The sequence below is a fragment of the Sinohyriopsis cumingii genome, chromosome 7 (genome assembly GCF_028554795.1).
Source record: "Sinohyriopsis cumingii isolate HCF-2022 chromosome 7, ASM2855479v2, whole genome shotgun sequence".
Taxonomy (NCBI): Eukaryota; Metazoa; Mollusca; class Bivalvia; order Unionida; family Unionidae; genus Sinohyriopsis; species Sinohyriopsis cumingii.
The window spans coordinates 2666231-2691174 of record NC_142967.1 but is presented as its reverse complement, the minus strand read 5'-3'; the positions used below and the strand labels follow the sequence as shown (position 1 = coordinate 2691174).

General features: G+C 35.5%; 1 protein-coding gene across 5 annotated transcripts in view; it reads left to right on the top strand.

Moving 5' to 3' along the window:
• The window catches only part of LOC149794639 (F-box/WD repeat-containing protein 1A-like), a 56620-nt gene extending 33333 nt beyond the window's left edge, over nucleotides 1-23287 (top strand). The window contains exons 9-13 of one of the 5 annotated variants that reach the window (XR_016422175.1): nucleotides 4788-4906; nucleotides 10921-11031; nucleotides 12067-12145; nucleotides 15777-16737; nucleotides 17326-23287. Coding sequence is in view for 4 of the 5 variants with exons in the window: in XM_089964246.1 (XP_089820372.1) it covers nucleotides 4788-4906; nucleotides 10921-11031; nucleotides 12067-12145; nucleotides 15777-15923; nucleotides 17326-17349 (480 nt within the window). In the remaining variant the exon portion in view is untranslated. Of the gene's footprint in view, nucleotides 1-4787; nucleotides 4907-10920; nucleotides 11032-12066; nucleotides 12146-15776 lie in introns of all 5 variants that reach the window. The other 4 variants (XM_089964250.1, XM_089964246.1, XM_089964249.1 and 1 more) reach the window with 4 other exon arrangements.
• The last annotated feature ends 1657 nt before the right edge of the window (nucleotides 23288-24944 follow it).

Here is a 24944-nt window from a genome sequence, read left to right as displayed (position 1 = left end):
ATAAAAATGTTTCTTTAATGTGGTATTGTGCAGTTTGAAAGTATTCATGACTGAGTAGATGAACAAGTTACCAGCCTCTGCTGCACAACAATTTCAAATGAATTTGCTTTTTGTATTTGTTGGTTTTAATGGCATTTCTAACACAGCATTAGCTATATCATGCCCAGTTCCGAAGGACACACCAAAGCAGCCTACCTGGGCTGACCTGGGTGTGCATCCACCATGCCACCCTTGGATTACATGTCTGATGTTCAGTTACCTGAGCTCCCAGTGTGAAATTAAATGAGTTTATTTCATATAATCAATCAAAGAACAGGACTATCAAAACTTGATGGCATTTGTTATTTCTTAAATAAGGTATTAACAGCATAGTTACAATACAACAAATTCATGATTTGACAAGGACAAGACATGTGATTATCTTGTATGCCATGATCTCATCAGATTGGTCAGGAATAAAATATTTTTGTTCTAGCATAAAACATGCACCCCCTCCTGAAGATAGGACAAATAGGGCACACTATACATACCAAAATAAGTTAGATATTATATCTAACTTTGAACCATTTATAACTACAAGTATTTTTTGGTTTTGGTTCAAAATTGGAATTTAGCATATTTGGATTTACAGTATAATGTATGTAAATTTTTAAAAATTTTATGCAGTTAAACATTTTTCAATGCAAATATGGGTGGAGAGGGCTTCATGGAGTGCAATTTTTAAATTCACTGGTCAAAGCCAAGAAGAGATTATTGATGGCCTCTTCGTTCATCAATTCATGTCAGTCCATCTGTTAGGACAAGTTAATCACCACACTCCTCCTGACCTTGTGAAGGAATGCCATAAAGCTTTACACACCCATTCATACCAGGATTTAAATGTTTCTAAATGAAAATTGTATTGCTCAGATATCCAGTATGGCCACCACAGCTGCCATCTTGAAAATGTTTTCACTACTCCTGAATAGATGGTCATACCAATATGTGGTTTGTATGAAAAAAAATGTTTTATGATGTCTAATTGGTCCTAAATTGGTGCTGATCTGACATCCAGTATGGTAGTTGTATTGCATATCTTGTTGATGCTCCTTCTGAATGGAAAGTCATAGCAACATGGGGTTTTCACCAGAACACATAAGATGTCTAGTTGGTCCTAAATGAAAATGGTTCCACTTGGACATCCAGTATGTCTGCTACACTGGTCATCAAGAAAATCTTATTGCAACTCCTTCTTAGTGGATGGCCATATCAACAAGGAGTTTTCACCAAAAAACTTCTGATGTTCGGTTGTTCCTTTATAAAAATCATGCCGGTCTGACTTCCAATATAACTTCAATGGCAAGAAGCTTGAAAAAATTGTTACTGCTACTCCTCCTGAATGGAAAGTCATGTTGACACATGGTTTTCATCCAGCAGACTTCTTATGATGTCTTGTTGGTGCTGAATGAAAATAGTGATTCCCAAAACCCAAATAGGGCCACCACGATGACCATCTTGAATATCTTATCACAACTTCCACAGCATGAATGGTCATATCATTTTGGGGTTTTGCCTTAAAGACTTTGTATGGTGTCTAGTTGATATTAAATGACAGTAGTGTTGATCTAAAATCCAGTTTTGCCACCTAAGCAGCTGCCTTGAAAATCTTGTTATTGCTGCTCCTCCTGAACAGAAAACCATATCACTATGAGTATTTCTCCAGAAGATCTCTTGTAGTATCTAGTTGGTCATAAATACAAAATTTGCAAATCTATTAACTAGTATTCCCACCACAGTAGCAATCTTGACTCTTATTATTACTAATCCATGATGGAAAATCATATCAACATTGGGTTTTAATCAGAAGATCTCATATATTTTATACTTGATACTAAATGCAAACGGTATCAACGTGAAATCTTCTATGGCTATTGTATCCAGTTGGTCCTGAATTGAACTGGTGCTGTACTGACCTTAAATATGGCTTCTACAATAAACATGTTGAAAATCTTGTCACTAATTCTCCAAAATTAGATACAGTCATATTAACATGGGGTTTTCACCAAAATTCTTTTAATAATGTCTGGTTTGTCCCAAATAAAAACACTGCCAATCCTACATCCAGTATGGATGTGACAGTGGCAAATTCAAATTTACAAATTGTTTCACTCAAGAAGATCAGAGCTGGTTTCATTCTTCAGCAGTTAAAATAAGAAATGGTATTCCTGCACATTTTTTGGATAGTAGAGCATCAGTCCCTGCAAGGGAATCTTGTTAATATTTATGGATAGTCACAGCTTGTTTATCAGGAATGTTGTAACTTACACTGGACAACAAATTTTTACAAAAGTCATGTTACTGAAATAAAATTAGTCAATTCTTATCAATTTTTATGTGCTGAACACGAATATGACAGTCAAATTGCAAAATTGGCTCTAGTTTTTTTGTAATCTGCAAGAAATTAATGTTTACATAACGAAATGCATTCCAATAGTAAAAGGTCAACTGTAATAGCCTACCTATAAAAAATCAAGTCATTGACTACATCTTAGATTTCTTCGCCTGTCTCTTGTACAGCTGTTCGGGAGCATCTCTGAGGAGTGTCCAGCAGTAGTCAGCCAGCATTGTAGTGGACCATTTTCCCTGGTATCTTTGTTCCATTGTTGCGATATCTTGATGAAAACGTTCGCCGTGTTCATCACTAACAATACCACAGTTGCTAGGAAAGAAATCCAAATGGGAATGAAGGAAGTGAATCTTTAGAGACATATTGCAGCCAAGTTTTTTATACTTCATCAACATGTCTTCTACTAGTTCCTTATAGTTTTCTGCCCTAACATTTCCGAGGAAGTTTGTAGAAACTAGGCGAAAAGCATTCCATGCTTGTTTCGCGTCACCTTCCAGCAAGTTGTTGAACCGGTCATCTTTGAAAAGCTCTCGAATCTGAGGACCCACAAAAACTCCCTCTTTAATCTTTGCTTCGCTGAGTCGAGGGAATTTTTCATGCAGGTATCGGAATGCTGGCAAAGTCCGGTCAATGGCTTTCACGAAGTTCTTCATCAAACCTAGTTTGATGTGAAGGGGTGGTAGCAAGATTTTCTGAGCCTCAACCAGAGCTGGGTGTTGGATATTCTTCTCTCCAATGGCTACATTCTGCCTGTGAGTCCATTCCTTCCTCATGTAGTGCATTTCCCTTGCTCGGCTATCCCACTCGCATAAGAAACACATGTATTTTGTATATCCTTGCTGCAGTCCCATTAAAAGGGCAACTACCTTCAAATCACCACAGAGGTGCCAGCTGTACTTGTTATACTCAATGGAATTCAGTACCTGCCTTAAGTTATCGTATGTCTCTTTCATGTGGACAGCATACGCTACTGGAATAGATGGAAGAATGTTTCCATTGTGCAAAAGCACAGCCTTGAGACTCAGTTTCGAAGAGTCCACAAATAGTCTCCATTCTTGTGGGTCATGAGTGATTTTTAAAGCATTCATGAGGCCCTCAATATCGGAACAGAATATCAGATTACTTTCCTTTCTGAAGAAAGGCTCCAATTGCTGGTGGCGCTTTCGATATGCAGTAATTGTGACATCTTCTTCTAGAAGATTCCATTGTTGGAGTCTTGATCCTAGCAATTCTGCCTTGTTCTTTGATAAGTCCAAATCACGAATCAGGTCATTTAGTTCTTCCTGTGTTATTCTGTGTGGGGTTGATGATGCACCACAGTGAAAATCTGGATCACTGCATGCTGATGGACCAGGAGAAGAACAGGTCGACTCACCTTTGTCTTCGTCAGATGAATCAAGAGAATATTCTGCTGGAGGTTCTGGAATAGGAAGTCCCTCACCATGTGGAACTGGTCTCAATGCAGACGGAATGTTTGGGTAGACTATTCTCGACTTCTTTCGCTTCGTTATTCCGCCGGAAAGAGGAGGAACCAAGCAGCAGTAACAGTCATTTAGGTGGTTGCTTGGCTCTCTCCACACCATTGGGACTGCAAACGGCATTGATGACCTTTTGCAATTCAACCACTGTGAAAGCTGTGTTGTACATGTAGCACAGCATACATGCGGAGCCCAAGGCTTGTCTTGGTCACCAACCTTGCATCCGAAGTAAAGATGATATGCCTTCTTCACTTGAGAATTGATACTTTTCTTCTGGTTGGCAAATGTCACTTCCCCACAAATATAGCAAAAATTGTCCGCGGTATTAACACACTTTCGAGGCATTACTGTTCTTTATTGTACGTAAATGGATAAAATAATAAGTTTTATGTAACAGTAGCTTGAACTGTCTCGCACAACGTCTAAAATATTTTAAATGCTGAACCTATCTGATTGGGCTTTATATAGTACACTGCTTACGTCAGCTTCAGCAGCCGCCTGGCATTAGTATAATAGGCCTACACATGTATAGTACACTGCTGACGTCAACTTACTTCAGCAGCCGCATGGCATTAGTATTGCATTGCATCAGAAAATGATGCAATCAACTGTGGATGATGTGAGCATGATGGTATTATGCAATGTTACATCATTATTCCGGATGTTGCTGCAGTCCTACTGGAGAAATTTACACAGTGAAACATAGAAAATGAGGTATATGAATATCTTCAAAACGAGAGCCAATACAAATTTTTCACGGTTATATTCGTGTTCGGCACACCAAAATACTACAGATTAGGGCCTTTTCAAGTCAGTAATGATTTCACTGTTGACCAGTGTTATTGGTTTAAAATTATCCTGTTGTGCAAAATCTGCCTTTTGTGAAAGTTTGTATTAGTGCATTGGTTTGCTCTTTCTTTTAGGTGTGGAGCACCTCCACCTGTGAGTTTGTACGTACACTTAATGGTCACAAAAGAGGCATTGCCTGCCTGCAATACAGAGATCGCCTTGTTGTCAGTGGGAGTTCAGACAACACCATCAGGTATGTCTGTATAGCTGTTACATGGAGAATACAAGTAACACATGAGTATATTGGCATGTTAAAGGATGTAGTGGTCAGATATTTACCTGTGAAGACAATGGTACCCTTGAACCCTAGCCACAGATTAAGTACCAATGAAACATATAGCCACAAATATTGACATCCAAAAAAATAAAAGAATTCACTGTACTGTATGGTGAAGAATATTAAGTTTTGCATGCATTTGATTTTATAAGTTATTTAATTATAAGAAGTTTCTTCTCTGCATAGAAAGTGATTTTGTGTAAACTTAAGTTTATAATAAAAAGTGTTATGGAGTAAAGTGCAGTTTTTTGTACTTGCTTTTGCTAACAAAAATGCTATCAGAATATATAGAATCCATCTTGTGCATCAGTGTGGGATCGGGAAATCCTGCCTACAGATTAAAATGTTTTGGGAGAACAAGGCTTTGCCATATTCCTGCCAACAAGTTTTTGTCAGGGATGGATTTTCCTTATCCCACACATATTCATTAGATAGATTATTTTTCACTTGTTTCTGTAGGAAATAGTGCTGGTGACAACACTTGTGTACAATCAGTATTAATTTAGCTTTCCACAAAGAATAGTGAGTATTTTGTAAATGGCAACAAAAAAACTTTTGTTGTAAATAAGGATTGCTGTTTATAGGCTGGTGAAACATGACCTTTTAATACTAAACCGGCAAGATACATTGCTGACTTTCATGACTTTATAATGTTGTTATCTGTGGTGTCAATAAGTGCACTCATCTGATGTATGCATATCCAACATGGCTTTATCACATGGCATACTGTATAGCATATATGTATAGGAATGGATAAAATGGGATGTATCATCAGCATTAACAAGTCCTTAGTGAACCAGAAGGCAAAAACTGAAGTGAACTTGACTTGTCAGAAAGGCAGTTTTTATCGTAGTAAATGTTTTGAGGCTTATTTACTAAATTTCAGATAAATTCCATGGTAGAAATTTACTCTAGGATTGGTATGATGTTTGATAACATGTGCATTAGTTGGCTGCATTACTAATACAGGCGGGGGCCCTGAGTGGCCAAGTGGTCTAAAGTGCTCTCCGTTATGGATCACTGCCATCTCACTACTGTCTGTTTGGGTTTGAGTCTAAGGCTAAGCCATTGTGGGTATGTGAGAAAGCTTGCCTGTAGCTTCTTGTGGGTTGGTGGTTCTTTCAGGGTTTTCACGGTTTCTTCCTCCACCATTAATACTGGCCACCATGTATAGCCTATCATGGGCTGAAATATGGTGTTAAACCCTATAACAACAACAATACAAGCCTCCATGCTGTCCGTCCATTTCATACAAATTATTACACAAGGTGTATACCCGTTGTGCTTTTGTGTGTGTGTGTGCAACTGTTTTAAACTTTCAACATCACTGTAATAAACACTTGACAGTTTTCTTGCAGTAATCAGTGATATAGGTTATTATTTCAGTGCATTATTCAGTAATATTGGTTTATTTGAATGTTAAATACTTTAGATTTGGAATTCATTTAGTAATAATAAACTATTATCCTATTATTTTGTCTTGTATTTTTGAGACCAAATGAACCATAAAATCTTATTTATTTAAAAATCTCTTAGGAAAGCAGTGCAGTTCTCAAAAAAAAATGTTTGTTGAAGCCCAGGCCCAGGGCAAGTGGCTTAAAACAAAGGACTTGCCATGACTCAAAATATTTTTTAAATATTATTTTAGCAGTGCTGATACTCTATACTTTGAAAGAATTGTAAAAATATATTAAAGTGACTAAATTTCTGTGTGTATTTGCTTCTTGAAATAGCGTACATGTATTTCCAAAAAGAAAAACATTGTGGGACCTTGTTTACTATAATTTCTTATTTTATTTCATGAATAACCATGATTTCTCCAAGTTATGGTGTAAACCAGTATTCAGTGGTTTTGTTTTCTGAATGCTGCAAAAATCTCTATACCTGTTAATCAAAGATGAAAACATAAATTGTCAGAGGCATTATTTGCTTTTTTCTCCATCAAATACATTACCTGGACAAATTAATATTAGGATTAGAATCCAAAAGCAAGTAAAAGCTTCAAGCTATTAAAAATAAAGGGAGGGAACTCTTACAGATTAACTCTCCTTTATTCCCGAATTTGCTTTGGGTGCAAAGGACAGTGTTTATGTACAAATTTAGTGCCACATTCACAAGCCTAGTATTTTAAAAAAATCAAAAAATAAAATACACAAGCGAGATCAAAAAGGTCCATATTTTTGGATAGCTATATTAAAACAAAGTATAAGAATATTATTCGCTTGCCCGGAGAAGTCGATGGCATTTCATAGCAAGAGAAGTTTATGCACCCCAACCTAAAATTTATACCTGTATTTTTTCACATTCAGAGGTCATTTTGACACCATGTGATGCTCACAGTGCAAACAATCCTTTTCCAGGGTGATAATTCTGCAAATCGTTGTGTACTAAACAGGTTGATATAATCCAAACCATTTTTGAGATATTCTACTTGCTCTGAGCCCACATTTCCTGCTATGGGGGGTCTAGCTCTTCTTCCTAACCAACTACTGGTATTTCACCATCTACACACTGCATAGTAACTATGGGAGATGTGCATGCTTCACGTCAGTTGCAGGAACAACACAAGCCTGAAACACCTAGTTCACAAATATATCCATATCTTTAATTAGTAAACAAAAAATAGCAGAAAAATTCACATCATAGCCAAAAGTTAAAAACTTAACGGGCCAATTTTTCAAAACTATCCCTTGCCACTTTAAGTAATTACTTGATTATGACCATCCTCAGTTCTTCTTATTGGTGTAGCAAGTCAAAACTTTGTCATATATTGCACATACAGAATTTCATGATTTCTCTGCATTTATTTGCACTTTTATGGTTATTGGCCACATGATTTCAACAGGTATGACACAAATTACATTGGTGAAATTGCTGTATGCTGTTTTATTTCAATTTGTTGCACCTCTCAGGTTATCTGACCCAATGTCTTACAAAGGCAGCTTAAGGGCTGAGGAAAACAAGCACACTCAAAATCATTGGAGCATGAAGATACCAACACACTTAGGAATCTTGAAGGAGGTCTGTGAGGATGTTGAGATGAGACTTTCACCTCAAACTAAGATACCAAAAACACGGCATTGGTGGCCACTTTTGACTGCAGACATGATCAACGCCACAACACACAATCCAAGTCAAGTGTTGAAATTGTGAAACAATTTATATTTTACATCAAGCATTTTCATCAGAGATGTTTGCAGGCAAGAAAAAATAAAAATTGGCATCCAAATTGGTACAAGTTTCCTTCCCAAACCATTGGATGGTTTTCAATTACCATTCAGTTTTTATTTATCATACTGTCTCAGCTGCAGATCTGCCAACCCTTATGATTTTGCTGTAAGTCTTATGAAAATTACCCTTCAAAGACTTATGGAATAAAAGCAAAAGCTACAGAAATGTGATTGTTGTGGATTTTAATCAAGATAATTGGCTCGTCCATGTTTGATTTGGATTCGGTTTCAATTAGATTAAGTGGACTTAGTCAGGGAAACAGACTAACTTTACAGTAGTACCTCAGATGCTTTAAACTGCAGACTTCTTCATTGCAAAGTGTCTGCATGGTTTTACTGTTCATTATAGAACTTTTAAATAATGGCTTCCAGCAATCGATACAATTTGGAGATGAAATGGAAAATAAGCTTCTTAAAAAGTGTTCATGATTAGTACAGAAGAGTTAATAGGAGTATTCAGATTCTTGTGAATATAAAGCAGGAAGGAACACAATTACTTTTTTGGGGATATCACATTTCAAGTTGAGTATATCTCATGGCAGGAGTTACGATCACTAATGTTATGTGAAATCAAAACAAATTTCAAGAATTATGTCAGGTTGAGAGATAGCAACAAGCCATTGAGGTGCATCAGATTTGGAACTGAAGTTTGTACAATTGTACTAGAGGTAAATAAGGTCTATATATATTTTGCAAACATTTTAGTTGAAAATAATGTTTACTATCTCTGCATCGATTTCCAATACCACAGTTTTTAAACGCATGTTTTCCATCTTTACAGTAGCAGTACATGATATTTTTTTACACCTTACTAGAAACTGTTCTAACTGCCTTACTGAGATGTTCTTATTAACTTTAGCATGTCTGAAGGTGCCAGCCAGCCAGTTAGCCATCTGAGTGATTCATGGTCAGCTTAACGGTCATGCTTCTGTCATCTCAAACTGGCAAACCAGTTGGCCAACTACATCTCTAGACAGTGATATCTAATTATCAGCATGTGTCACAGCTGACTGGTGGTCCACACAGCAAGACTGGTCATCTTTGTTTTACAGCAAACTGGCATTTCAATTGGATCCATAGGACCCAGTCAGACTGGCTGCATTGAACCATCATTACATAGCCAAACCATGCAAGACCACCTTATGCGTCTGCAATTTCTATTGTCTCAGTTGTCCCTTCTCTTGTATGTCCCTGGTTGGGTCATGTCGAGATGGGGGCTTGCACTGATAACTGAAGGCCAACTCATGTGGTGCTTCTTTCTTAGTTCCTCAATTCAACTTCTGAACAGAAAGGTAGAACCTAAAAGACTATTCCTACTATATGGCATGAAGGCAAGACATAACCTCACACAGGCATGGCCACCTTTGCTTGATTCACCTGGAAAACTTTGAATGCAAGTTTCCATTTTGATCTTGCTATGTGAGATTGAGATGTTATTATGCAGCTACTTAAAATATGTATTGTTTCTCAGCTGCAAGAACCCACAGGGATATATCTTAATGTGTATAAATACATTGTTTTCGGTTGTGCTAATCTAATGTTGGGATTTCATCCTTTCAGTAGGCAGTCATGCTCCTACTGAATGACAAAGGTAGAGAATGATTGGCTCAGCATTCCCACCCCTTACCTGTTCCTCAGATATTAATATGAGTTGGTAATGTATTTGATGGAGAAAGCACATTTTTGCAGATTACTGTTTCTCCAGTAATACTTGCCAATTACATTGCTAAAATTTCCACCCACCCTTCCCCTGCAATGCGAGCATCATTAGAGAGCTACAAATGGAGCCCCAGAAGGAAGGTGAACATTAAAAATTTTATGATTGTCTTTTAAGAAGATGAAAATGAAAATGCTTTATTTTGTTGGCACACTTGTAGCTTCTTTAAGGCAGATTAAAAAACGGTTTTAACAAATACAATAGGCAACTTACTTAGAATATAGAAAAGTCCCTGTCTAGATTTAGACTGACCCCAGGCATTGAGTTCTCCAGTCTTTTAAGTTCTCAAATAGACGCTATGTTGAGGTTGAAATAGGCCTCGAAATCCTAGTTTTGGAAATACATTATTTGTCTTCTGCATAGTTCAGCTGCTACAATGACTATTTTTTTATGCATTTGCTTTTTAAAGAGGACAGAAGAATAATTATTAAATTTTTGCAATGATTTGCTTACAAACAATGAAGTCATGTTTAGCAATATGACACAATTCAATTGATTCACTCTATGACATCATGAATTAGTCAAGTGACATCCTGGGACAACTTACCTTAGAACAAACCCAATACAACCAGAGAGTCAAGAAAATAATGGTCACAGATTTGTGTGATTTCTTCATTACATTAGAGAGAAATACGTAACTTCCACTTAGCAGCTGCAAGAATATCAACAATTTGGCAATTTTTTATTGAGCCTGTCTTGGCAGGAGCATGTACATGTGCATCTCCAGCTGTGCACTTCTGTCCACTCCCTTGATTTAAATTGATCTTAGAAATATTTATATTAAGCTCAATGCTTTTTTACTTTATGTTCAAAAATGGTCAGGCTGGATAAAAAGGGGGGGTCTCTTGTTTGATGTCCAGTTTTATGCATCAGAGTCACAGATAAAAGACATGACAGTAAATAAGGTTCCATGGAACCCTTATTGGTTGTTGTTTGATCTTGATGTACTTTTTGTTGTAATTTCCTGATCCTTCTACTCACAGGTTGTGGGACATTGAGTGTGGAGCATGTTTACGAGTGCTGGAAGGCCATGAAGAGCTAGTAAGGTGCATACGATTTGACAACAAAAGAATCGTCAGTGGTGCATATGATGGGTAAGTGAAAATGCATTTGTATGAATCAAAACAAAAGTCAGAAACAAATTAAGAAAATATATCTAAATGTGTCGGCATCTAAATAAAATTTGAAAATTTGCATGTGTGCTGTGCACTTTTTTAAATGAAATAAACTGGTTACATTACTTAACATTATTGAATACTTCATGCAATACATTCAGGTTTGTACAGTAGCGCTTTTAGTTAGCTATTTCTTAAAAAGGGGTGGTTAAGAGAGAGCACATTTTATGTGTGATAGATGGGTACTTTTTTATCAAAAGGGTATTAAGTTGACTGAAAAACGATTAAATTCAGGATGTCATCTTGTCAGAAGCAAACACAGTATCATGTGTGTATGTATATATATATATATATATATATATATATATATATTGTATCATACTTTAAATAAAGATAAAATATATAGAATCAAAAGAAGTTGACAGTTCAGACAAAAATTTTAGTTTAGTTTCTCATTCCCAACATTGCATAAGGTTGATATACAAGGCCACTTAATGATATGCAGAAAGGTTTAAGTATGTTCCAGTTGTGGATGCATAATACTGCTATTGCTGCCATGATTGTTCTATTCAAAGGAAGAAGTTTCATATAACAGGAAGATTATTTTTGGGGTATTGCTCCTGGAGGTGCAGATGTTTAATGTAGCTGCATAAAATGAGTGTTGCATTTTGGAAAATTTTAAGTAAATTTAGCTCTGCGGATGAAACCTGTTTGAGAGATTTGAAAAATATTTGAAGATAAATTCTGAATGTAAAATGAAGTGAAATTTTAATATTCATTGTGTGCAGCTCATTTCAGTTGTGTTTTGGTCATTTAATTTTTGTCTTTTCAGTTGCCAGTAGAAAGTTCTAGAGAGAGTTTCTACTTTGTTCCTTCCACCCACTAAAGGCTTACAAACTCTTAATCAGTATTTTATGCTTTATCTGTTTGGAATATTTTTTGTGAAATTTTTTTGATGCTAAATGATTCTGAAGAAAGGAAACACTTAGAAACTTTAATTTTTCTGTCTTGCAGCAAAATCAAGGTGTGGGACCTCACTGCTTCTTTGGACCCAAGGGCACCTGCAGGGACCCTCTGTTTGAGGACATTAGTTGTAAGTATGGATTCTGATTTTAATACCCACACACAAGTTTTTTATTTTACAGAGTTCTTCTCCATTGTAAACATACATAATTAATGAGCATGCAGGATTTGAGAGGGATAGCATTTGATGTGGTCCAGTACATGCAGATTTCAAATTTGGTCAAAATAGAACAAAACGTTACATCTTTAGCAAAATATATTTCTCGGATGTGTGAATTTTTTCCCAGGATCCGTATTAATATTCATTACTGAAAATCTGCAATAAAGTTCATTTCTTGAATTTGTAAGATCACATCTTCTTAAATCAGAATTCATTGAATTGCATTTGTCAGCTTGCTCAGACCTGCCAACCCTACTGAAAAAAATCTGGAGAATATAGATTTTTGGACCTATCTCCCAATTCCCCCATTTTTCAAGGACTCAGCAACATACTCATCAACATATACAAATCTGGCTGAAATCCAACAACATTTGATAATATTTTGCTGTAGAAACCAAGTCAGAAGGATGAGCAATATGGGGGAAAAGAGAGGATCCTCAAGAGAAAAAAATCCATGTTTTTTTTATTACAAAAGTATCATTTCCTGTTTCCCTGTTTCTGTATCTGGTTTTTCTGTGTCTGGTATGTTTGTTTGTACATTAATGTATTTGGCTTGATTTCCAGTTTTCATCTGCTAATCGACCGCTCCGGTGGCCTAGCGGTTAGAGCGGATGCAGGAGGTCATTGGTTCAATCCCCGACTGAGTCATACCAAAGACTTACAAAAATGGTACTAACAGCTGCTTCGCTTGGCGCTCAGCATTAAGAGGTTAGTGTTAGGACTGGTCGGTCTGGCATCATGATAATGTGACTGGGTGGGACATCATGTTACGTGTCTACGGCATGATGCCCCAGTGCTAGACATCACTATAAACTGCCACATTGCAGAGATCGTAGAGATATGACTGAAAAATTGTTAAAGCTACATTAAAAATTCAAATCACATCACATCACTTATTCCATTAATACATAGAGATTGTCTCCCAGTGTGGTTCTCTTTATCCGACCCCATTAGCAAATCACAGCATCATAATAGATAAGTTTCTTGACAGGAAGCGAAATAAAGAACACAAGGAAGTAACTGATAAATCTCACCAGCCAAGAAAAAGAAATGTGATAAAAAATATAGGAGTGATTGGATGAAGCCATTTGCTTTCATTCATCTATGGACTCGTGGGGCTTGTCATGCATTCCACCAGTGTTGCTCACAGCATCTGTCAATACGATGTGGTGGTCTAGATGACATTAATAAACACTGCAAGCGTTGCTGATGTGTTGAAACAATCTGTTGTATCATTATGGACCTGGCCTTTTTCTCCAGCAGATTGGAAGGAATCTACACTGATGATCTGCATATAGTTTCAGCTTTACCAAAATCTACAAGTACAATTTAGATGCAGAATTGAATGTGTAAAGAGCAGATCATCAGTGGGTTACTCTCAGGACAAAAAAAAGGGATGGATCTGACCTGTTATTTCCATCCCTTGGAAGAGTAATGCTATCAATACTTTCAATACCGCACAGCAACAGCAATGCTGAGAGAGCATTCTCAATGGTCAGAAAGAAAAACAGAACTAGCCGAAGAGCTATCCTGTCAGCATCAACCCTGGAAGCTATTCTTGTTAACAAATATGGCATCCAAGGACAAATAAATGATGTACTTTTGCAGAAATGCAAATCTGCAACATACAATGGACTGAAATAACAAAAGTAGACATCTTTATCATGATATATATACACCTTACTCTTGTACCTCCTGATTTTTTTACCCTGCCTCCTGATTTTTAATGGTGATTTTCCTGATTTTGATTTTTTTCAATGTTAGCAGGTCTGCTTACTTAATGCCAAGTATCCTATTACAAAATGCTAAATAACTTGGAGCTGAAAGTTTGCACTTGGTAATATCTCTTTTATTGTAGGTTAATATAGATGAACAATTTCTTGCTTTGTGGCAGATCAATCCGTGAGTTTAAGCATTGGTATATTCAAATTTTAACAGGTTCTGCATCGATATTGAATGATATTGTTCGATTTTCTAAGATTATAAGACACTATGTCTCGTAAACAAGGTGGGAGTAAATTGACTATTTAGTTGGGAGACTGGTTATTGATAATTTTATAAAATATGGAGAGATCATTTATTATGCTTTGCCTTGCAAGAGTAGGACATCCAGTTTCAAAATAAAGTGCTTCACTGCTAGCAAATTTTGATGGTCCAGAAATTGTTTTGGCTGCTTCAAGCTGCAATTATGCAAGTTTTCAGAGTTAATATAGAAAGACCATATTTCAGACACGTATTCCAGAATTGGGCAAATGTATGTTAAATTAATTTTCTTAGGTTATATTTTGATAGTGCATATTTAACATTGTCATCTAGATGCATAGATACAGAATGAACTAAAGAATAGTATAGTTACTCCAAAATATCTATTTGGTATACTTGTCTTATCTTTGTGATGCACGTGATTTAAAGGTTAGGAAACATGAGCCAGTCAGATCTGAAATATTTATCATTGTTAAATTTTATCTCTGCTTAGTTTATGGCTTTATGTTAATCAGGCTTTGAATGTGATCTGTTAATGGCATGCTGTGACATCATTTACAGGAGTTATTCCCCCAAGTTGCCCATCCTTCTGACTTGGTTTCTACAGCAAAATATTACCAAATGTTGTTGGATTTCAGCCAGATTTGGTATGTATGTTGATGAGTATGTTGATGAGTCCTTGACTTGAACGAGTTTGATCTGCAGCACTACATGACGTAATTAACAAGAGTTATTCCCCCTGATAACCCATTTCTGCTATATCCCTCTTTCATGGTCCATCTTGACTTTGGTTTCTGCTGCATTACTTTACCAAGGATTGTTTAGATTTAATTTGACAAGACCATGAATAAATTAGATTTTCAGCTTTCTGCAAAGTTGTTAAGAGAAGTTATGGCCCCTGATTTACTTTCCTTCTAACTTTGGCTTTTGCAGGGTAAATTAATTTTTTTTGTGTGTGTGAAAATACATTTAAACAGATCTAGCATGCATCCTTGTATTGAGAAGGCCTTGATTCTTTTTATTTCTAGCCTGCCTGTCAACCTGAATTTTGTTTACAAAGGATTGCTGGATTTCATCCAACTTGGGCTTGTAGCTTTATATTAATGAGATCTTGAAAGAAATTTAATTCCCAGCATTCCATATAATTATTTACAAAAGTTAATAGCCCTTGTTGCTCATCCCTGACCTTGGTTTCCGCAGCATTATTTTACCAATGATTGAAGAATACAACCATATTTGACTAACAGCTATATAATGATGAGACCTTGAATGGGTTGGTTTTATGGCAGTTCACATTTTCTTTTGGAGCATTCATGGACCCAGAATGCCCATTCTTCCAAATTGATTTCCCAAAACATTTCCCTTTGTCTACTGCCCACTTGAACAAATTGTAGTTAGTGAGATGCTTTCTGATACATCCATCACCAGTAGTTTCAGTTTCTGTATAAATTTAATACAGGGGAGCTTTTTGAACAGGTAGCTTTTTGAGACAGGTATGTGTTTATTTATTACATTATCATCGTCATCATTATTATTATTATTATTATTGTTATTACAGGAACATTCAGGTCGTGTTTTCCGACTCCAGTTCGACGAGTTCCAGATAGTCAGCAGCTCTCATGATGACACCATCCTCATATGGGACTTTCTCAATGTACCAATTCAGGAAAACCCCAGCCGATCCCCTTCACGCACTTACACCTATGTAACAAAATGAGAGAAGCTTTGTCTTCATGTTAGAGTATTTTTCATGATTGAGATAGATGGACTGTTTTGGGGCTTGAGCTATGTTATTTACAAAAAGTTGATCTCTGTTATAATGTGCAACGCGAGTGAGTTTGGCAAGAAATTGGACATCCTGTTAGTGTTGGATCTCAACCTTCCAAATACTTTCAGTTACTGGATATGTGTCAGTAGTTAAGATGAGACAGAATACAAGATCAGCAGGATAATTTTGTTGTGTGCATGAACAGTAACAGTTAAAAAAGATGTTCATTTAAATGAATGGATTATGTACTGATTTTAATTGAAATGACCACAAAGTTTATTTTCTTACTGAAGAGAGATATTAACAAGGGACATCTTTCATGTTAGAATTTCAAAAATGTATTCCATATGCTTACAGAATGGCTGCATTAATAATTTTAGCAAACAGACAGACTTAATAGAGTCAGATTTTACATGTGTATCATATTTCACATTTGCAGGAAAAAAATGCTTTTGTTATCACACAAGTTGCTTGCTTTTAGGTGGCACTCTACAGTTTCATATCTTGCATAGCGTTAGAATTTTAAAGAAAAAGAATTTCCCTGGCTTTCCTCACTGGTTATACTGGCTTTTTAAAAAAGACTTTGTATATCTTGGGTATAATTCAAAGAACCTTTAATTCCCTTTATTTTGGTGTATGATTGATGAGTGTAATATGGGTTATAGAGTATACAGCTTTACCTTACTCCAGATGTGCACCTTTCAAAAAGTGCTAGCTCCACTTGGTCATTTTCACTTCCTGAATTTCAGAGGTAATTTGTATTTAAAAAAAAGCTGATAACTTATTTTTTACCTTTTATATATTTGATAATTCATTCATTGCACTTTCAGAAGCTAGTATTGTCTCCTCTGGCAAAATTCATTTTCCTTATTTTAATAGCTGCTATGGATAGTGTACTTTAGACTAAATCAGGCTGATTTTTTAGCACAAGGGAGCAGTCATTTTAGTTAGCAGTGTGCTTATATCATGTACAATTTCCAAAAGTACAATATCCAAAGAAATATCATCCACATTACATTAATGTAGCATAGAGATATGCCACCATTCTCTCCATTGTGCATGTTTTAAATGCAAACATCTTCACCTTACATACGTGACTCTCAAAAGTACATAATAACTGGTGAGTGCCCCCTTAGAAACTACACAGTTGAATACTACTTCAGGTAGATGTGTGAGAAAGTAATTGCTCAACTTGTACCAGTAGTTTTACCAGTAACCTCTATGATATTTGGATTCCACATTAGACTGTATCTCATTTCGTAGTTACTAAGATACTATTACCAAAAGCAGTTTTTAAATCTAAACAAATTCTGTGAGAAATTTTTTTCTTTCAATTTAGTTTTCACCACAGTTGCCAAGTTGAAGATGTGGACGTCTTCCTTGACAGCACAGGATTTTTTGACATCTGAGAGCTATATACGTCCAACAGAAATTGTAAAGACTTTCGTGTGAAAACAATGGATGCATTACTTTCATTGTGTCAAGGAAACCTCCATATCTGAATAGATACAGATGGAACAGGTAGTTGGACCTATAACTCCTTATTGTGGCCATTTTTTAAAGCATTTTTTCCTTTGAAAGTGGTAAACATTTCTCATCTCAGTGTATACAAATTGGGGGAATAATATTTGTTTATTCACATGCTTCTAGCAACGTGGTTGAAAATTGAGATCAATAGAACTTAGCTGAACTTAGCATCTTTACAGTGTGTACCTATTTAGATGACCTTTGTCCTGTATTGTGTGGATGGATGCATATTTCTTTCCTCAAATATTGTGAAGCATTATTTGTGTTTTATTAGATTGCAATAGGTTCTATCAGCTTTTGCAGTGTACTATATCATCAGATTATTGTTTGCTTATGGTATCTTGCATTTCTGTTAAGAACCCCTAATTGTACAATTATTAGGTCTGTTCCAGGGTACAAAGGAAGGCACTTTTTGATGCAATTTAATTATTTTGATCATTTTTGCACGATTTCTTTGAATAATAAGAGTACTCTAGCATTAATTTATTTTTAAAACTGCCTTCCCTGGGTAACATGTACATGGGGCAGCCCTAGATGCTGTGTTTTTGAAAGAATAACTGCATAAAGGTTATTGTAACTTAAGACAGGCTACTAATGAGATTTTGAGCATAAGTTGGTGCAAGAACTTTAAACTATGGTAACTTCTGACCTGATAGTATATTTGAGTATTATTGTCTACCAGAAAAGGGCTACACTGTGGGATTATTTAGTCTTGTTCTGTCAGACTGTGGTCTTCAAATAAGATATATTAATGTTTTCATTATTTTACCTACTTTCTCTGTATTTTCTGTGAAAGGTAATAAATATTTGATTATTGCAAAATTGTGAAACATTTGCTTTGCATTCATATAAGTGGCATTGACTCTTGAAAAGAATGTGACACTCAGATGAATGCAAGGATTTGCGATTGATTTGTGATAATTGTAGAGGGTACAAGTACAATAACTTCTTGTCAGCTTAAGATTTAACATCTGTTTTGTAAGTATATAGTTTAGTGTTGTATCTTAAGAATATCAGGGTGATTCCATTAAAACATTTGGTATCAAGGGAATGCATATTCATTTTAGAATAATCATCTATAGATCTGTTTAGAACTTTGTATCATTTTTTTATGAACTGTGTGAGAAAATTAGAATAAAAAATTGCCTTCTCTTGATACCTTTTATGTTTAAATGAAACAACCCTTACATTAAATAACTTCAACATGACTCAGTTTACAAGATGTTTCTTTTAAATATTTGTGACACCTGTAAGTAAGTGTTAAGGTGTATATCCAAAGAGGGATGATGTATGCATACTGTATTGCCACTATGAAACGTAACTGAGTGTAAATGTCCAGTATACGTCTGTGCTTATGTAGAGTGTCAGATAGTTCATTGATGCCTCGACATGTATTGATTTGATTTCAAGAGTAACTGTGTGTAGTTGAATGTTACATGCTGTTAAGACTAGGTTACACTTGTGTTTTCTCAGAGTGGTCCAGTCCAACATGCTTACATACTTTATCATCAAAGCCTCAAGATCACTACAAATTCTCATACTCGAACTCTATGTATATAATGACAGACCAATCAGACATCAGAAATTTTAATCGAGTATGAGTGAGAGAATGAATTGTAACCTTGGGCTTAAGTTTCAGTTCTGTCTAAATAAAATATCACCATGATCAATTCGGTTCTTATTTATGGTATACTTTGGCAGTATTTATGTCATGGTTGTTGCTGTTAGTAGTTTGTAGGTTTTTTTTGTGCATGAAATATTACATTGCCTCAAGTACAGTGAACACTACAGTCACCCTCTCTCCTTTTCTTCCTATCTCTGTCTCTCCCCCTCCCCCTGCCCCTATCTCCCCCAATCCTCCAATTTCTTTCTCCCTCTCAGTTTGTTTATTTGGATGACTGCCCTTATCTCCCCCAATCACCCAATCTCTTTCTCCCTCTCAGTTTGTTTATTTGGATGACCCTTGTATTTACTTCAGTACATATCTATTCCCTCTGTTAAAAAAATTTTTTCTAACATGAAAATTGCATTGTAACTATTGATGGAGTCAGACTTTTCAGTCTTCATCTTGAGGTAGGATTTAATTTCAACGAGTTTTGAATATTTTCATAGACTGACGAAACATTTAGTATAATTTCAAGTCTGTTTATTTAGCAAGTACATGGCACATTTGAAAGCAGGTCAGTGGAACATTTGTGTTGGGCATATTTGTATAGATTAATCTAAATATTTTACTTGTATGTTGTGTACTGGGCCTTGTACAATATTTTGAGAATCTTACTGATGGATTTCTTGTGTCCAGTTTTTGCTTATTTGTATCATGTAAATACAAGCCATTTCTTAGTAGTATGGTGCTTCAGAGTGCAACTTTCTTTGCAGATCTATCATATGGTAATTATTCTCCACAATCATAATTGGACAGCATAATTTTTCCTTTGATCCCAACTATTTCATGTTTTAGTTTAATTTACATTACAAGAGCATTTTTTTGGTGCAATCCAGAATAGAAAAATCTGCAAAATTTAATTCCATGGACAGTTTTCATGTTAATTTTGCTCATTTTACTTGCGATGAAAATAAACAAGGATATAAAAAAAATTTAAACTTTCAAATAATCTCTAGCAGTTTTGGTGAGCATAAATAATGTATCAATTCTTCCAAGTTAGGATCCAAGAGCTAGATCAAGAATTTGACTTCATTTTGTAAAAACAAATTAATAAAGCTTGTTCTTATCTAGATTAGCTCATCTCAGTATACAACTATATTCTGTGGAACCTGTGTGTTTATATTGTTAAACAACAAGTTCTCAACCACTTTTTAATATTTCATGAAATTGTCGACAGTGGAAGAGAACAACAGTATCATGGCTGACTCTGTGGTGGAATTTCTGTCCCATAGAAATGATACATTTTGTGTGACTCTCAACTAATGAATTCAGTTTTGTGAACAGACATTTGTGCCCTAGACAGCAAGACAAATCTTTTATTGATTCATTTCATCAATCTTTCATATAGTTTACATTCATGAGCTATCCCCTCTTGAATTGACTACCTATCAAGTCATGTGGCTGTTGAACCATCCAAACTTTTAATGCATGCGTGAATTTGCAGCTGTATGGTTCTTCATCACTACATTTAGCAATATAAGAAAATAAATAAATAGTGACAGTAAAGAACTGTTTCGTCGTCTTTAAATTTTAGCGTGAATTTGCTGATTTTGTGTGCAAATATGAATTATTTTGAACATGTGCAGGTGGTGTTATTTATTAGCTTTCATTGTCTTTCACAACTAGTGCTGCTTATAAAAAATGTTGTTTCTTTTGTTTCTTGGAGCCCATAATTGTTTGAATGCTTAATGTTGTATACTTTGCCATTTGTACTGAACTCAATTTCTGTTAAAACTATTTGAAGGTGACATTGTACCAATTGCATCTTTAAACACATTTCAATTGAGCACAACCATTCAGATTTCAGTTGTATGTGTATTCTCACCTATCTGCTCTATTTATCATCTTCTACTGTTTTGTTATGACAGATTTCATGTTTATTATTGCTGAAGAAAAGGGTTGGTTTTGCATAGTTTGTTCCAGAATGATCCTATAGGGAGGCATTTGTTATGTTCTGTGTACTTGTATGTAAGTGAAAGGATTCTTGTGCTAGTACAATGTTGTGGCAGTTATATGATAAATTAATTCTCTCACCCCATCTGTGCCCCACCTGAACTGGTATAAAAACTTCTCATGCCAGTCCCATTTTCATCTGTTCGGGCTTCATGAATACTTGTGATATAAGTTTAGAAACAAGTCAGACTTAGTGAATAATGAAATGCTGCCATTGTTTTGAGACTGCCAATGACTTTAGCTGATTTCTGCTGTGAATATTCTGTGCAGGATTTGAGATTCTGAATAATTAGAAATATAGTCATTACAGGTCAGTAAGGTAATTTCTTAGCCATTGCAGTAGATCTTATGAAAATGAAAAGAAAATAGAGATGAAACAATTCATCAGTTACTTGATACATTCTTGAATATTCACAAATCGGTGCCCAAAAGTTAATCATATAGATGCTAAGGGGTTTTTTATGGGGTGGGGGTAACTAAGTTTGCAATTTTTGAATTTAATAGCTTTACTTTTTGAAAATGGAAAGCATTTGATAATTTGGATGGATGTTTGAGAATGGATTAGAGTTGATAATCACACATCCAAGTCCCATATTGATGAAACTCCTCAACTTTTCTGCACACTCAAATATTTTGTTTTCTTTGTATGTCTTGTATGTATTTGTCACATTTTCATAAATTATATATCTATCTTTAATAACATTCATAAGCTTATTTAATTGTATGTTGTTTATTATTGTAACACAGTTTGTTCATTGTTGAATTTCACAGTTTTAGTTTGGGTATAAGCTCAGTTTGATGAGTCGTGTCTATATGGGTCTTGGTCTTTAGAGTTGAGAGAATTTGTTCCTGTTTTTTATTCTGTATTCATCAGTTAACTTGATAAATTGTAGATATGTACATAAGTTATAAACATAATTGTATATAGATTCACGTACCATGATGATAACTGTTACATCGCGCTAGATAAAGTGGAAGAATGGCTGTACAGTATGTTCTTCAATCATGTGCTTGTAGTGGAGAGAGTGTGAAAGATGAAGTTTTGTGTTTTGTAAAATATGAGCAGCTTTTGTGTTAAAATATGCACAAGTATATTCATAATTGTAAATATGAGTGTATAATTAGTAGAGACAGCAAGTTTGCCTTTCCAGTATCAGTGTTAACACTGCATCTGCACTTCATTTTCACAATTTGTTTATACGGTGATTCCTAATTAGTATAACAAATTTCACTATTTTTAAAGTTTCTAGAAATTAAATTTCATCCAGTCTGCTTCTGTGATTAACATAAAAACATCATTTATGTATCATGTTGGAATGAATTCATAAAATATGTCTTTGTTGAAAACGATGTTCTTACAATTTTAACTAATTATCTTTGTGTGTAACACTTGCCCAAATGAGTGTGGCAGGGTACTAGATCTGCCTTTGCAGGATCAAGAACTATGCTGTTCATTCCTTGAACTGCATTAGCATAATGTGCTGGAGGTAAATAAAACTGTGTTGTTCCGATATTGGAAGGAAAGAGTCTGATATAGTATTGGGATATTGTGGGGCCATTCAAATCAGACTTATTCATATGGCACATCAGATGGTTTTTTTTCTCCGTGATTTGGAACAAATACCTGCAATTTTTGGTTATTACATATTCCCTTTTTCACACTTGCCAGAAATTTCCAGCTATGCATTATCAGTGAGACCCAAAACAATAGGGATTTTAACAAGTTTCATTCACTGCATCCTTAAATGATATGCGGATGTCCATGAAAATGCCTAAGTAATGAAAATGCCTAAGTAGTTCCATCCTGGGTTTCCAGTTCTGAATGCATATTGAATATCCATATCAAATGCAAAATCAATCCTGCAGAATTTAAACAGTGTGTAACAAGTGCTCAGTCTGTATTAATCACAGTTTGGCAAATGCTGTATACAGATAGATTCAGCACTGTCATAATTCATGCCATACTGTAGGTAATGTGATATAGTTTACATTTTTCTGTTTGGCTGTCTTGATACTGCTAGATGGGTATATTTTGTGTTACTTGTATTTATTGATGGTCTTTGCATTGTAAAGGCTTGCGCTGTTATCTTATTCAAGAGAAAATGTTAAATAAATTTAATGTCAACACCTTTTAAATAAAAATGCTCTTAAAATACTCTTTTATTATGTTGTCATTTTGAAATTATTTACAGGACAGTGGTCATTTTACTTGACTGTTCCATTTAGACGTTTAATGCTGGGTCATTTCATCACCTGTCTTCCATTTTTTTTAAATGTCATTATGCTCCATTTCATACTGCTGCGGCATCTTGATTTGATCTTGTCTTGTCTTTGTGGTTTTGTATCCATCCTGTGAAGCAGGTTAGCACATAATTGCAAAGCCACTCATAAAATCAAATGGAATACTGCAGACTCTTTTATAAATACATGAAATAGTTGACCTAATTAGATTTTAAGGCCATTGCAGTGGTGTTTTAATTTTTACACATTCAGAAACAATTTGAACTTAAGACTCCAATCAAAACCTTGTTAGCACAATTGAAAACAACTAGAGACATCTTCGCTAACCTACCTTCTAGTGTGATAGCCCTATCTACACCTTGGCGTATCGAGCAGATACTTCCGATCTGTGAATTTCATTGGATGCAGCGACAAGGCACCGCATCCAATCAAAATTAAGTTGTACAAATTTGAACACTCTTCCTACATGATCAAGACAAGAGGAGCACACAACTCAAATGGTCTGATAAATAAGCAATTTTCCACTGCTGGTCCGTGTTTGTACAAATACATATCACCCAGATAGACCCGTTACGGCTTCTCTCTGTTACATAGCCATACCTTCGATGTTAAACTTACAGAGTATCCTTTTAAGGTCAGTTGCTGTCACGATTTTCGGCTGATGTACAATGTACCACATTATTGGCTAGTTGGCATTGCATACTAAGGGAGGCAACTCCAATAGATGTCGCTAGGACAAAACACAGATCTTCAATCTGCCAAGGTGTAGATAGGGTTACCATATTGGAACCTTGGCTAATGAAAATAAACTACAGATAGACAAACAATTTTGTTTTGCTGTTTTAATGCAAGTGTGTACAGACTACAGCTCACAGGCCGGGCCTGGTTTAATCCTTTTACTTACATAAAATGTTTGACTTTAAATATCACTTAGCTGGCCTGTATCCTGTATCCTGGAGGAAGTTGCATATGCCTGTTGTAATGCATACACATATACAAATGAGTTGATTGGATTTTCATTCCGTTGCATTTTGCATTAGCTGTACTGGTAATACACCAGAAGAGCTTATGGGATGGTATGTTGTTAGTAGTTCAACATTCGTTGTGCATCTGTCCATTAGCAGAAGTTTTTATTGATACTCCTCCTAAACTAATTGGAGGATGGCCTTGAAAGTTTATACATTCATCCCATGGTCCAGTTGGAAAATGGTGGACATCCAAATCATATCACTGCTCCTGAATGGATGATCATATCAACATGGTCGGTTTCACCAAAAGACTTGTTTTGATGTTTAGTTGCTCCTCAATAAAAATGCTGTAAATCTGATGTCCAATATGGCCACCAGAGCTGCCATCTTGAAAATTTGAATGCAACTCCTTCGAACAGAAGGTCATATTGACATAGGGCTTTCACCAAATGACTTCTTATGATGTCCAGTTGGTCTTAAATGAAACTGGTGCTGATCAAACAACCAATGTAACCACCACACAGTGGCATGTTGTAAATTTTGTTGTAACTACTGCTCGTGAATGGATGGCCAGATCAACATAGGCTGTTAATAAAAGGCTTC